The sequence below is a fragment of the Phyllobates terribilis genome, unplaced genomic scaffold (genome assembly GCF_046119375.1).
Source record: "Phyllobates terribilis strain yellow unplaced genomic scaffold, ASM4611937v1 Scaffold_8__6_contigs__length_399053987, whole genome shotgun sequence".
NCBI classification, from domain to species: Eukaryota; Metazoa; Chordata; class Amphibia; order Anura; family Dendrobatidae; genus Phyllobates; species Phyllobates terribilis.
The window spans coordinates 188796320-188810905 of record NW_027362768.1 but is presented as its reverse complement, the minus strand read 5'-3'; the positions used below and the strand labels follow the sequence as shown (position 1 = coordinate 188810905).

General features: G+C 42.9%; 1 protein-coding gene across 1 annotated transcript in view; it reads right to left on the bottom strand.

Annotated features, from left to right (window-relative positions):
* Nucleotides 1-2059: 2059 nt before the first annotated feature.
* GIPC2 (GIPC PDZ domain containing family member 2) overlaps nucleotides 2060-14586 on the bottom strand; it is a 90837-nt gene continuing 78310 nt past the window's right edge. The window contains exon 6 of the mRNA XM_073643950.1: nucleotides 2060-4625. Within this exon, the coding sequence (XP_073500051.1) occupies nucleotides 4474-4625 (152 nt within the window). The 3' untranslated portion in view covers nucleotides 2060-4473. The remainder of the gene's footprint in view (nucleotides 4626-14586) is intronic.

Genomic DNA, 14586 nt, shown 5'->3' with positions numbered 1-14586 from the left:
AGTGGTCCCTCTCGTGTGGCTGAGCCTCCGGGCTTCCTTGGGCCAGAGGACTTGAAGTCCCCTGCTTGGTGGTTTTCTGCAGCTGGGCTTATAACCCTCACAGCCTCGGACTCCAGTGTCCGGCTTTGTAAGTCTCTAGCCAGGTTGAGCTCTTCTAGTTCCCCTCCTGGCCTCATGTTCCTCCTCTGCCTACAGGGACTCCTCAGCCTGCTGCTGACCTGTCCCTATCTGCAACTTGTCTGGAACTTCTCTGGCACGTGACTGACTAACCCCGCCCCAGATCCAGTTTATAAAGGGCAGGTTTCTCCCCTCCCTGGACTGAGGCAGGAGGTGCTGCATGCTAATTGTCCCCAACCAGGGAACCTCCCACCTGCTCTCAGACATGACATTGACGCCACTGTGGCGACCAGACCTGGGGTGCCACATTCACACTGAGCACATGTGACAGACGTGACAGAGTCTGGAAACGCCGTGGAGAGCGATCTGCTGCCTGCAACATCCTTCAGCATGACCGGTTTGGCAGTGGGTCAGTAATGGTGTGGGGTGGCATTTCTTTGGAGGGCCGCACAGCCCTCCATGTGCTCGCCAGAGGTAGCCTGACTGCCATTAGGTACCGAGATGAGATCCTCAGACCCCTTGTTAGACCATATGCTGGTGCGGTTGGCCCTGGGTTCCTCCTAATGCAGGACAATGCCAGACCTCATGTGGCTGGAGTGTGTCAGCAGTTCCTGCAAGATGAAGGCAAGCTATGGACTGGCCCGCCCGTTCCCCAGACCTGAATCCGATTGAGCACATCTGGGACATCATGTCTCGCTCCATCCACCAACGTCACATTGCACCACAGACTGTCCAGGAGTTGGCGGATGCTTTAGTCCGGGTCTGGGAGGAGATCCCACAGGAGACCATCCGCAACCTCATCAGGAGCATGCCCAGGCATTGTAGGGAGGTCATACAGGCACGTGGAGGTCACACACAATACTGAGACTCATTTTGACTTGTTTTAAGGACATTACTTCAAAGTTGGATCAGCCTGTAGTGTGTTTTTACACTTTAATTTTGGGGGTGACTCCAAATCCAGGCCTCCATTGGTTAATAAATGTGATTTCCATTGATGATTTTTGTGTGATTTTGTTGTCAGCACATTCAACTTTGCACAGAACAAAGTATTCAATGAGAATATTTCATTCATTCAGATCTAGGATGTGTTATTTCAGTGTTCCCTTTATTTTTTTGAGCAGTGTAAGAAGAATATAACTATTATAATACTGCTCCTATATACAAGTATATAACTACTATAATATTGCTCCTATGTACAAGAATATAACTACTATAATACTGCTCCTATGTACAAGGATATAACTACTATAATACTGCCCCCTATGTACAAGAATATAACTACTATAATACTGCCTCCTATATACAAGAATATAACTACTATAATACCGCACCTATGTACAAGAATATAACTACTATAATACTGCTCCTATATACAAGAATATAACTACTATAATACTATTCCTATGTACAAGAATATAACTACTATAATACTGCTCCTATGTACAAGAATAACTACTATAATACTGCCTCCTATGTACAAGAATATAACTACTATAATACTGCTCCTATAGACAAGATTATAACTACTATAATACTGCCCCTATATACAAGAATATAACTACTATAATACTGCTTCTATGTACAAGAATATAACTACTATAATACTGCTCCTATGTACAAGAATATAACTACTATAATACTGCTCCTATGTACAAGAATATAACTACTATATTACTGTTTTCACCAAAAATTGTGATTTCTATAATTTTCAACATTTAAATATATGTGTCTAGACATAATTTTGTATATTTAACTTGCTTAGAATCAGCGTTATAATGAAGAATTACCTTGTGCCGTGACGTTTCTATAACCTATCAGCATGTGATAAAGTGATCCAATATGAGCTGCTTGGAAGGTTTTACCCCTGGATCTTCATTGAAATTATCAAATAGACTTCATCCTCCAGCAATAGTTGCGTTTTTACCAAAATTTCACCAAATCGCCAAGTTTATATATTTTTTTATTTGTTTCGGTCATATTCCAACAAAAATATATAACTTAATATTTCAAGCAGTGATTTATACAAATGAAAATCAGGTAAAACAGTGAATCTGTGAAATAAGCGTCAGATAGATGAGAAAACTGCTTTAAGCTTACGTTTTCCAGGAATATCTATTGATTAACTATCCTGATCAGTGGTCTGATCCATCCTGATCGCCAGGATCCCCACTCATGACCCATCCTTGTGGGCGATCAGTGGAGATCCTCCCGCCTTATTTGTGCTGATCAGTTACAGTCCCGGGGTTTGGATCTTTTTTATCGCACTTTGATGGCCTTTGGCCTGATAGGTTATCAATGAATAGTTCTGGAAAATCCCTTTAAATGATGGTTGGTGTTCATGAATCATATACACTCTAAACAATAACAAAAAAAAACAACATTTTGTTGGATGATTTGTGGGTATTTGTGTATAAAATATCTACATATAAAATTACATCTTTCAGTCTCCACTTACAGGTAGCGCTTCATTAGAAAATTTGGATCCGGGGATAAAAACTCGAGGGCTCAACAAGATTAAAGAAAAACTCCGGAGGGTCTAAAGAGGCACCGCATGATGCAAACTTGCCAAAAAAAATAGAAAAATCTCTGATTCATGCAGTCCCTGCTTTGGGCATAACACAGTGTAACCCACTAAATACTCCTATAAGACAACAAGCAATAGGCAAGAAGAAACAAGTCGTCCTCTCAACTGTTTTAGGGAAGAAGATGCATCATGTGACGTACTTCTTTACAGCAGTGCTGCAAAGCTGTTCCGAGTGTGGGTGCGGCTTTCTTCTGCTGAATGGATACGTCGACTAATGGATTACAAGCCAAGGAAACATTCCCTTTAATAACTAGTTTAAACTCAGATGCCCTTGAAACTTTTTTTTAGGCTCATCCACACAGTGCAGTTTTGCTGTAGGTTTTTTTATTTTCCTTTTTATATTTTTGGATAAAACTGGGATTTAAAAAAGAAAAAGAGGAGTCATGTCAAATCTTTTCTAGCCCCTTCCCTCCACACACACACTACAACTTTATACTTTACTACTATTGATAGCTACAGAAATGACAAGAAAATTGCACCAATATGGCGCTGGGTGATATAACAGAAATGACTGAAACATCATCTGATCAGCGTAAAATCCCTTTACGTAAAGTAGAAAATAAATGTATCGTCAAATATGGATATTTATGGGGGCAAATTATTTTTAACTGAACTGCAAATATCTTGGCCTCAAATAATTTTTGCAAATACGTTTCAACTAAAAATGTTGCACCATTTGGCTTTTTAACAGGGTTTTCACAATGCTGGCGGCAACGAGTTAACTGAGAATACATCAGTGAGCTGTTATATAACTCTTTCTGTCATTTTCTGAATGCCTGATGAAGCGGAAGCGAAACGCGCGTCGGAGTGGTGTGAGGAGGCTGTGGTTGTGCCTTTCTGGTAAGTATCATGTCTTCAGTCCTTTCATTGAAATCCTTTGCCTCCCCATGAATGAGATTTTGACACATTATTAAAGTGATTTATTTGACATCATTGCCTATTTTTTCGATACAATTTGTTGGTTTATCATTTTCTGAACTCCTCTGTGCGGATTTACGACTACAGACCCCATCAAAGTTTAGCTGAACCTTGATGTGGTCATAAATCAGCTGAGAAGAGCTCAGAAAAAGACACATAAAAGATTTACAAACTGCCAGTCAGAAGGCGCTCACTGACGGATCCTCTGTTCAGTTATTCTGCATCCAGCAATATTCAGGGAAACAGCCTGTAAAAGCCAAATGGTGCAAATTTTTTAACGAGACCCAATTGCAAAAATAATTTGTAGCCCGAATTACATGCATTTAAGTAAAAAATAATCGGACCCTCATAGTCATGTGTAACCTTAATAATTTTCAAACATGACATCCAGCTGTGTTTTCACTGGCCCTGAAATTACTAGCCATGCATCCATGGGTTGGGCTGCTATTACATCTGAGCGTCCCTGAAGAAAATGGAGCTGAGATGCAATACCATTCACAACCTGTGGACAGGAGTGGTGCTGTTTTTGGATTGATGGCGTTCATGTTTTTCTAGTCCTGGACAACCCTTTTAATTCCATGCTCACAGCGCAGTTTATATACACACAGTGTGTGCCAATGTGGACATGCCCTTTAAACAGTATGTACATTAGTGGTAGCCGAGCGCATGGTCACACGTGGTGCCGGCGGTTCACGCTCACAGGTCAGAAGTGCACAGTTTATTCATCGAGACGTATGTACAAATATAAACTTTGCTTGGTGGAATTAGTGGATCCTCCGCGATTATTAAAATTATGGTCACAGTCATGTGCTCAGCAGTAATTAAACTGGATTGGAAATGTTGGGTTTTTCACGTTAAAGACGTCCTTGTTTCGCATCTCCGATCGCTCCCCAGACATCAAAGACAAACTCGTCAGGAAAAGCAAAGTCTCCGAGGGCTTCATCCAAGGCCACCGCAAACTCATCCGGATTATTCTTGTCCCGTCCGGCTTCCACCATGGTCGCAGCTGAGGATGAAAAAGTAGAAAGAAGAAAAAAAAAAAGCAGCATTAAAAAAAATACATACAATAAGTATAAAACATAAAAAAAGGGAAAAATAAAAAGTTACAATAAGTATAAAACATAAAAAAGGGCAAAATAAAAAGTTACAATAAGTATAAAACATAAAAAAAGGGAAAAATAAAAAGTTACAATAAGTATAAAACATAAAAAAGGGCAAAATAAAAAGTTGCAATAAGTATAAAACATAAAAAAAGGGAAAAATAAAAAGTTACAATAAGTATAAAACATAAAAAAAGGCAAAATAAAAAGTTACAATAAGTATAAAACATAAAAAAAGGGCAAAATAAAAAGTTACAATAAGTATAAAACATAAAAAAGGGCAAAATAAAAAGTTATAATAAGTATAAAACATAAAAAAAGGGCAAAATAAAAAGTTACAATAAGTATAAAACATAAAAAAAGGGCAAAATAAAAAGTTACAATAAGTATAAAACATAAAAAAAAGGGAAAAATAAAAAGTTACAATAAGTATAAAACATAAAAAAAAGGGAAAAATAAAAAGTTACAAACTCCCACATCACCCGCATAATACGGCATCTGGTTGTGCAGCCTATTAAAAACTTTTGGGCCCGATTCATTTTTGCACTTGCGCCTGTTATTTGTCTATTTTTTTTTTTCTTTTTTGGCTTTTTGTTTTGCTCCTATTTTGAACATTACGTTCAATACTTGTTTGTCTGTTTTTTTTCAGTTTTTTTGTAATTCAGATATTCGCGGCCAATTCAATATTTCTGACTTTTTAAAAAAAGTTGCAAAATTTGGACACAACCCCCAGAGTGATCTTTTTTTTATACGCCAGAAATTTTGGCACAAATATAAGAGTTGCCATCGACATTTTAACAGATTTTTTCACTTTGCTTGCTCATTTTTAAACAGACAAAAATAAAAGAGCATTTTTGGTAATGCGCAAATTTATAAACCCCTATGCGCTATATTAAAGAACTTGGTGCTACAAATGGCAACAAAAACCACAAGACAAAAATGGAAAGTGACTTTAAATAAAGAGCAAATGATGAATCGAGCCCCTCATTTTATGTTTATTGTTTTATTATTTTTTTTCATGACACGCTGGCCACTAGGTGGCAGTGTATTGGTGCAATGTACCTATGATGCATTTTGCTGCAGCCAATGAGTCCATATTTACCTGCGGGTTCAAGGGGGTCATTACTTGTAACGAACACATTGATATCTCTTCCCCCTACTTTTGATACTGTATAGAGCAATGTTTTGCCTATTTTTAAATGTTTTTATTTCATGTATTGTGGTAGATGGTCTTGTACAAAAAATTTTCAATAAAGATTTATAAATACAGTATATTGCGCATTTATTAGTGATGTACGCAATGATTGTTGTCGTCTGAAGTCAGATACAGTCACCATGAGATGTGTCATCTCAGCTAAATTTAGCAGAAGAAAGACCAGCGATGACCTCGCTTGTATTAATATCCCTTAATCTTACAGGAAAAACAAGATTTCGGTGAGGTAATAGGCTCTCCAGTGTAATGACGAGACCGGCGTAACTCACATAGAGGATACTGTGCCCTTGAGTTTCCAGAAATAGTGAAGAGGCGCAAAATACTGATATTTAGGTACAAGCGATAACTAATGTAATAAGCAACAATATAAGTAAAGTCCTGTGCGCCATAGGAAGCCGACAGTAACACTGAACAGAGCCGCATCATAGGTATGCAGCCTATGTAATACTGATGTGTACGGCATACATAGTACCGCTATCAGTCATACAGCTGTACAGAACCTACACAGTCCCATCAACATAGTGCACACAGGCCACATAATACCACCGTATACAGCCCATATAATGCCAATATACAGTCCATGTAATGCTGCCATACACAGAGCAAATAATGCTACTATACACAGTCCATATAATACCAATATACAGTCCATGTAATGCTGTCATACACAGAACAAATAATGCTACTATATACAGCCCATATAATACTAATATACAGTCCATGTAATGCTGCCATACACAGAGCAAATAATGCCACTATATACAGCCCATATAATACCAATATACAGTTCACGTAATACTGCCATACACAGAGCAAATAATGCCACTATATACAGCCCATATAATACCAATATACAGTTCACGTAATACTGCCATAAACAGAGCAAATAATGCTACTATACACAGTCCATGTAATTTCATCATATGTAGCCCCATGTAACACCATTATTCACAGACCACTTATAAACAGGCCACCTAATAAAACCACATGTAGTACATGTAATACTGCTGAACACAGACATCATAATGCTGCAATATACAGCCTATGTAATACTGCTGAACACAGACATCATAATGCCACCATATACAGCTCATGTAATACTGCTGAACACAGACATCATAATGCTGCCATACACAGCCCATGTAATACTGCTGAACACAGACATCATAATGCTGCCACCATACATAACCCATGTAATACTGCTGAACACAGGCATCATAATGCTGCCAAATACAGCCCATGTAATACTGCTGAACACAGACATCATAATGCCGCCATATACAGCCTATGTAATACTGCTGAACACAGACATCATAATGCCGCCATACATAACCCATGTAATACTGCTGAACACAGACATCATAATGCCGCCATACATAACCCATGTAATACTGCTGAACACAGACATCATAATGCTGCCATATACAGCCCATGTAATACTGCTGAACACAGACATCATAATGCCGCCATACACAGCCCATGTAATACTGCTGAACACAGACATCATAATGCTGCCATACACAGCCCATGTAATACTGCTGAACACAGACATCATAATGCCGCCATACACAGCCCATGTAATACTGCTGAACACAGACATCATAATGCCGCCATACACAGCCCATGTAATACTGCTGAACACAGACATCATAATGCCGCCAAACATAACCCATGTAATACTGCTGAACACAGACATCATAATGCCGCCATACACAGCCCATGTAATACTGCTGAACACAGACATCATAATGCCGCCATATACAGCCCATGTAATACTGCTGAACACAGACATCATAATGCCGCCAAACATAACCCATGTAATACTGCTGAACACAGACATCATAATGCCGCCATACACAGCCCATGTAATACTGCTGAACACAGACATCATAATGCCACCAAACATAACCCATGTAATACTGCTGAACACAGAAATCATAATGTCGCCATACACAGCCCATGTAATACTGCTGAACACAGACATCATAATGCCGCCATACACAGCCCATGTAATACTGCTGAACACAGACATCATAATGCCGCCATACACAGCCCATGTAGTACTGCTGAACACAGACATCATAATGCCGCCATATACAGCCCATGTAATATTGCTGAACACAGACATCATAATGCCGCCATACACAGCCCATGTAATACTGCTGAACACAGACATCATAATGCCACCATACACAGCCCATGTAATACTGCTGAACACAGACATCATAATGTCGCCATAGACAGCCCATGTAATACTGCTGAACACAGACATCATAATGCCGCCATACACAGCCCATGCAATATTGCTGAACACAGACATCATAATGCCGCCATACACAGCCCATGTAATACTGCTGAACACAGACATCATAATGCCGCCATACACAGCTCATGCAATATTGCTGAACACTGACATCATAATGCCGCCATACACAGCCCATGTAATACTGCTGAACACAGACATCATAATGCCGCCATACACAGCCCATGTAATACTGCTGAACACAGACATCATAATGCCGCCATACACAGCCCATGTAGTACTGCTGAACATAGACATCATAATGCCGCCATATACAGCCCATGTAATATTGCTGAACACAGACATCATAATGCCGCCATACACAGCCCATGTAATACTGCTGAACACAGACATCATAATGCCGCCATATACAGCCCATGTAATACTGCTGAACACAGACATCATAATGCCATGTAATAACCGCCTTCTATATTATGCTGAGTCCTAAAAATCATTTCAGATCAGGTTCTAACACTTTTATAATGGCCGATCACAACCACAGGTGACTGCATACAGACAAGCGATGCTCCGCCAGGCCCCGAGCTGAGGGTCAACACTATCAATTAGGGAGCACGTTTTTATCGCCATGTTACTTTTCTCCAACATTCGGTGCTGCAGCCGCCACCAGGAGAGCAGCTTCCTGCATACAGATTTATTATGGAGGTCAATGGAAGGACAGTATGCAGTTCACTCACAAGCTCCCCCTAGTGGTGTCAGCAGGCACCTAGATTTTTTCTCTTCATTTATATGCAGGGGATTTGGAGCTCTGCATCAGAAATAAAAGCTGAGACCCCAGAAGTCTCGGAGTCTCTGTAACTGCAGCGATCGCTGCCGACGTTACGTACAGAGAAGAAGCGTTCCTATAAGACAATTCTCAACTGCTCAGAGTAAACGTATTAATGCGATTAAATCACAGTCTCCTGGCATCACGGATCTGTAAGTGCAGCAACATCACATTAAATGAAGACGTTTTACAAAACACCAGATTATAAAGAGATGATTTACAGAAATTCCATTCAACATCTTCGATTCGCTGCTCATTAGCTGCTTAATGTCACCTCTTCCCATCTTAAGTGATCTTGGGACCAAGACGAGTTCAATGCTCCATGTGAGATCCTTGACTGCAGTAATGTCATTACGCCAGAACAGATAGCGCAGTGCCAGTCATTGACCCGGGCACCTGAAGCTCGGCGGGCAGAAGCCATTCTCTGCAGATCATTAAAAGTAGCAGCAAGAACAGAGCAACTACTGAAGAATCAGCCGTGAAGACGCCATGGAGGAGAAGAACGTCCCACCGACAAGGTGTCCACCGAGCACAAACCGTGGAACGCGATAAAACTCCTGCTGACACTTTTCTTTGCCGATCGAGCAGAGCGCAGGCGGCAGCATCACTCTGACTGATCCCGAGAAGAAAATGGGGAGGGCGGGGGAGGATGATGACTGGAAGTTATGGGGGGCAGGTGGCAGTTACCCAGTGTGATGTGACACTGTATATAAGGGGGGCAGGGGCTGACTAATATAGGGGAGCAGGGGCTGACTAATATAGGGGGGCAGGGGCTGACTAATATAGGGGGGCATGTAGCTGACTAATATAGAGGGGCAGGGGCTGACTAATATAGGGGGGCAGGGGCTGACTAATATAGGGGGCAAGTGGCTGACTAATATAGGGGAGCAGGGGCTGACTAATATAGGGGAGCAGGGGCTGACTAATATAGGGGAGCAGGGGCTGACTAATATAGGGGAGCAGGGGCTGACTAATATAGGGGAGCAGGGGCCGACTAATATAGGGGGCAGGGGCTGACTAATATAGGGGGGCAGGGGCTGACTAATATAGAGAGGCAGGGGCTGACTAATATAGGGGAGCAGGGGCTGACTAATATAGGGGAGCAGGGGCCAACTAATATAGGGGGCAGGGGCTGACTAATATAGGGGAGCAGGGGCCGACTAATATAGGGGAGCAGGGGCTGACTAATATAGGGGAGCAGGGACTGACTAATATAGGGGAGCAGGGGCTGACTAATATAGGGGGGCAGGGGCTGACTAATAAAGGGGGGCATGTGGCTGACTAATATAGGGGGGCAGGGGCTGACTAATATAGGGGGGCAGGGGCTGACTAATATAGGGGGCAGGGGCTGACTAATATAGGGGGGCAGGGGCTGACTAACATAAGGGGGCAGGGGCTGACTAATATAAGGGGGCATGTGGCTGACTAATATAGGGGGCATGTGGCTGACTAATATAGGGGGCATGGGCTGACTAATATAAGGGGGCAGGGGCTGACTAATATAGGGGGGCAGGGGCTGACTAATATAGGGGGCATGTGGCTGACTAATATAGGGGGCAGGGGCTGACTAATATAGGGGGCAGGGGCTGACTAACATAAGGGGGCAGGGGCTAACTAATATAAGGGGGCAGGGGCTGACTAATATAGGGGAGCAGGGGCCGACTAATATAGGGGAGCAGGGGCTGACTAATATAGGGGGGCATGTGGCTGACTAAGAGGGGGCATGTGGATGACTAATATAGGGGGGCAGGGGCTGACTAATATAGGGGGGCATGTGCCTGACTAATATAGGGGGGCAGGGGCTGACTAATATAGAGGGGCATGTGGCTGACTAATATAGGGGGGCATGTGGCTGACTAATATAGGGGGCATGTGGCTGACTAATATAGGGGGCATGTGGCTGACTAATATAGGGGGGCAGGGGCTGACTAATATAGGGGGCAGGGGCTGACTAATATAGGGGGGCAGGGGCTGACTAATATAGGGGGCATGTGGCTGACTAACATAAGGGGGCAGGGGCTGACTAATATAAGGGGGCAGGGGCTGACTAATATAGGGGGCATGGGGCTGACTAATATAGGGGGGCATGTGGCTGACTAATATAGGGGGGGCATGTAGCTGACTAATATAGGGGGGCAGGGGCTGACTAATATAGGGGGCATGTGGATGACTAATATAGGGGGCATGTGGCTGACTAATATAGGGGGCATGTGGCTGACTAATATAGGGGGCAGGGGCTGACTAATATAAGGGGGCAGGGGCTGACTAATATAAGGGGGCAGGGGCTGACTAATATAAGGGGGCATGTGGCTGACTAATATAGGGGGGCCGGGGCTGACTAATATAGGGGGGCAGGGGCTGACTAATATAGGGGGGAATGTGGCTGACTAATATAGGGGGGAATGTGGCTGACTAATATAGGGGGGCATGTGGCTGACTAATATAGGGGGGCATGTGGCTGACTAATATAGGGGGGCATGTGGCTGACTAATATAGGGGGGCAGGGGCTGACTAATATAGGGGGGCAGGGGCTGACTAATATAGGGGGCATGTGGATGACTAATATAGGGGGGCAGGGGCTGACTAATATAAGGGGGCAGGGGCTGACTAATATAGGGGGCAGGGACTGACTAATATAGGGGGCATGTGGCTGACTAATATAGGGGGCATGTGGCTGTTGAGTACAATATAGGAAGGGTCTGTGGTTGGAACTATATATGAGGAAAATGTAATGTTTATTCAGGCATGTGACATTCCCTTTGTATGGCTTAGCATGTGGCTGCAATGTATATAAGGAGACTGTGGCTGCAATGTATATGGAAAGAATGTGTCTGCACTGTATGTGTATGAGGAGAATATGGCTGCACTGTATATGAGGAGCATGTGGCTGTGCTGTCTATAAGGAGAATGTGACTGCACTGTATATGAGGAGAACATGACTAGAGTATATAAGGAGACTGTGGCTGCACTGTATATGAGGAGAATGCCTACATTTGGCACCGGCATGCACAACCATCCACCACTAGGTGGCAGAGCAGTACAGCTCTTACTATCCATGAGCCTATAAAATGAGGAGCCATGCTCTATAGATACAGTAATCTGATCAGCGCTGATAATCCAGCAGGTGTACGATTAATATTCCGGACTGTGGGAAGTTTAGCTAAACTTTATTTTAATACGTACCTTTTTTATTATTTTATTTTGCTACATAGAAGTGTAAATAGAGTATTATATTACAACAAATAATGTCCTGAACCAACCCCACTGGAAGAGAGGAAACGAAAAAGAAGGGGGGCTCAACTAATAAAACTAGACAGGAATTTGTGTAATTCTTTCAGAAGTGAAAAAGTTACAAACTCTTTATAGCTTTATCCCAAAGATAAACACTTTTATAAGCCTGAAATGTAAGACTTCCAGAATAAAGCAAATGTTTAACCGTGTAAACTATTTCCCTGAGAAGGAGACGGGTCACAACGTATCTAATCAACGACCTTAACAAACTGTCACTAAATTCTCCAAAGAATGAACACAGGCAGTCCTATGTAAACACGACTTTCTTTTCGTTTGTTCAGTCTTTCAAGTATCCTTTAAGCTTCAGGTTTCCAAAGATGACAAGCGGTTAAAAAAAGTGAGCTGATTATTCTTCAGGTGTTTTCGGCTCCTTACTTTCCAATACGAGCCAATGGGAAGGCTCCAAATATGCCCAATTAATAAACAACTCTCTTCATTAATAAACATAAAGATATGCCCGGGAATTTTTTTTGAGCGTTTTGTCAGCGTTTTTGCTTGAAAAACCACTAATGAAAAATTCATTGTTAAAAAAAAAGTCCAAAAAATGACTCAAAAATCGTTGGAAAAACTGCTTGAGGCCAAAACGTCAAAAAAGCGCTCAGGAAACGATCTAATAAATTACAAAAAGATACTTCAGCAGTTTCCGCTAAATGACTGCAAGATGTCAGAATAATGGAAGTGATAATAATAATGGTGACGCACCTTCCCCGGCCGCTCACTGCACTGATTGTGTCCTTGTATCACTTCTACGTGAACTTCCAGAAACTGTTTCCACAAATCCACAGGGGAATGAATTTAGATAAATGTAATTTATTACAGAAACTGAGAGACCTTCACATAGGTGACATTCTCCAAACTGCAGGATTTATCTCCAGATCTGCACTGATGATAGGGTTAAAAGATACAACTTCTTCTAAAGTCCGCTGGGTGTGACATCTGATGACATCACAGGGTGACAGTGTCGCAGTCACATGACCTGTCGGACTCTCTGGGGAAGATTCACGGGGGCTGCACCGGTCACGTCTCAACATCACTTCATTGTAAACGAAGACCCCCAGAGCCTCTGCACTGGATCAGGGGGCACTAAAGGGGAAAGTACTAATTGTTTAGGGGTGAAAGGGGTGCAATCTTTTTCTTTCTTTTTTTTTTTTTACTTTTGGACAACTCCTTTAATACTGTCTCACAATTTTTTTCATTGCTGAGAGAAGGAACAGTGAGTAAGGACAAACGTGCTGAGAGCACAGGGAAGAAGAGAGACGGGTGTGTGTGGGAGAAACCAGGAGGACTAACAGCAACGGGCACACCACCTAATCTATACTCTAAAGGTCAATTTGTGCACTGGCGGACAAAGACAGAAAAGGGCCCCTGTGCAAGAACAATACATGGGCCCTTTGTAGCCCAAGAGCTCCTAAAAATGCAAAATTGCACCTGCTATGGAGGTATAAATGGGCCTCCTTACCTCTTGGGCCCCTGTGCGGCCGCACAGGTTGCACCAATGATATGTCCGCCCCTGAATTTGTGTATCCTGGCCTCTTCCAGGCGATAGGCAGTAATGGACGTGCCCGGACTAGGGAGCCTCAGAAGCGAGGTAGTCCCTGCTAGAGTCAGGTATTGGGAGCCGTGGGGCGAAGCAGGACCTTCCCCAAGAGAAAGTCCAGAGGCAGTTTCCCCTAGGTCCGAGTCACGCCGTGACTAGCACCGTGTGGGGATTGTGACTGTGTTTTACCATCTGTGAATGCCCTGTTTTGCAGCAAGTGTTGTACCTGTAATCCCCTGTTTCTAAGGCCGTGCTGAACAAGTAAACTGGACTGTTTTGCTTTTAAAGAACTGTGTCATCTTTTATTCAAAGCGCAGAAGATCTGCACCCGTCTGACCCAAGGATGAAAGTGAGTAAAGACTTCCAAAGTACAGCACCCCGCACACACACCCAGGGACAAGTGACGCACCCCCTGGGCCATATTCTTTAGGGGAATACCCGGAGCCGGATCAGATGGGAGTTGTAGTCGCCGAGTGGCAGTGACCCGGTCCGTGCCCAGGGTGTCAAACTCAGTTGTATGTGGCAGTCCTACAGATGTTGTTAAGTTCTTTGTTGTCGACTACGCCACCCGTTGTATTGCGGTCACTATGGCCGCCGCTGCAGCAGGGTCCGCTGAGGCTGATGGTATAGGTGCAGCTTGTGATGGTATAACCCCCAACGGGTGGGGTATAGCCTCAGGGGGTCAGGTGCAGAGGATGGGGGTTGTGGTGGTGCAGCATAGATGTTAAAGGAAGACAGAG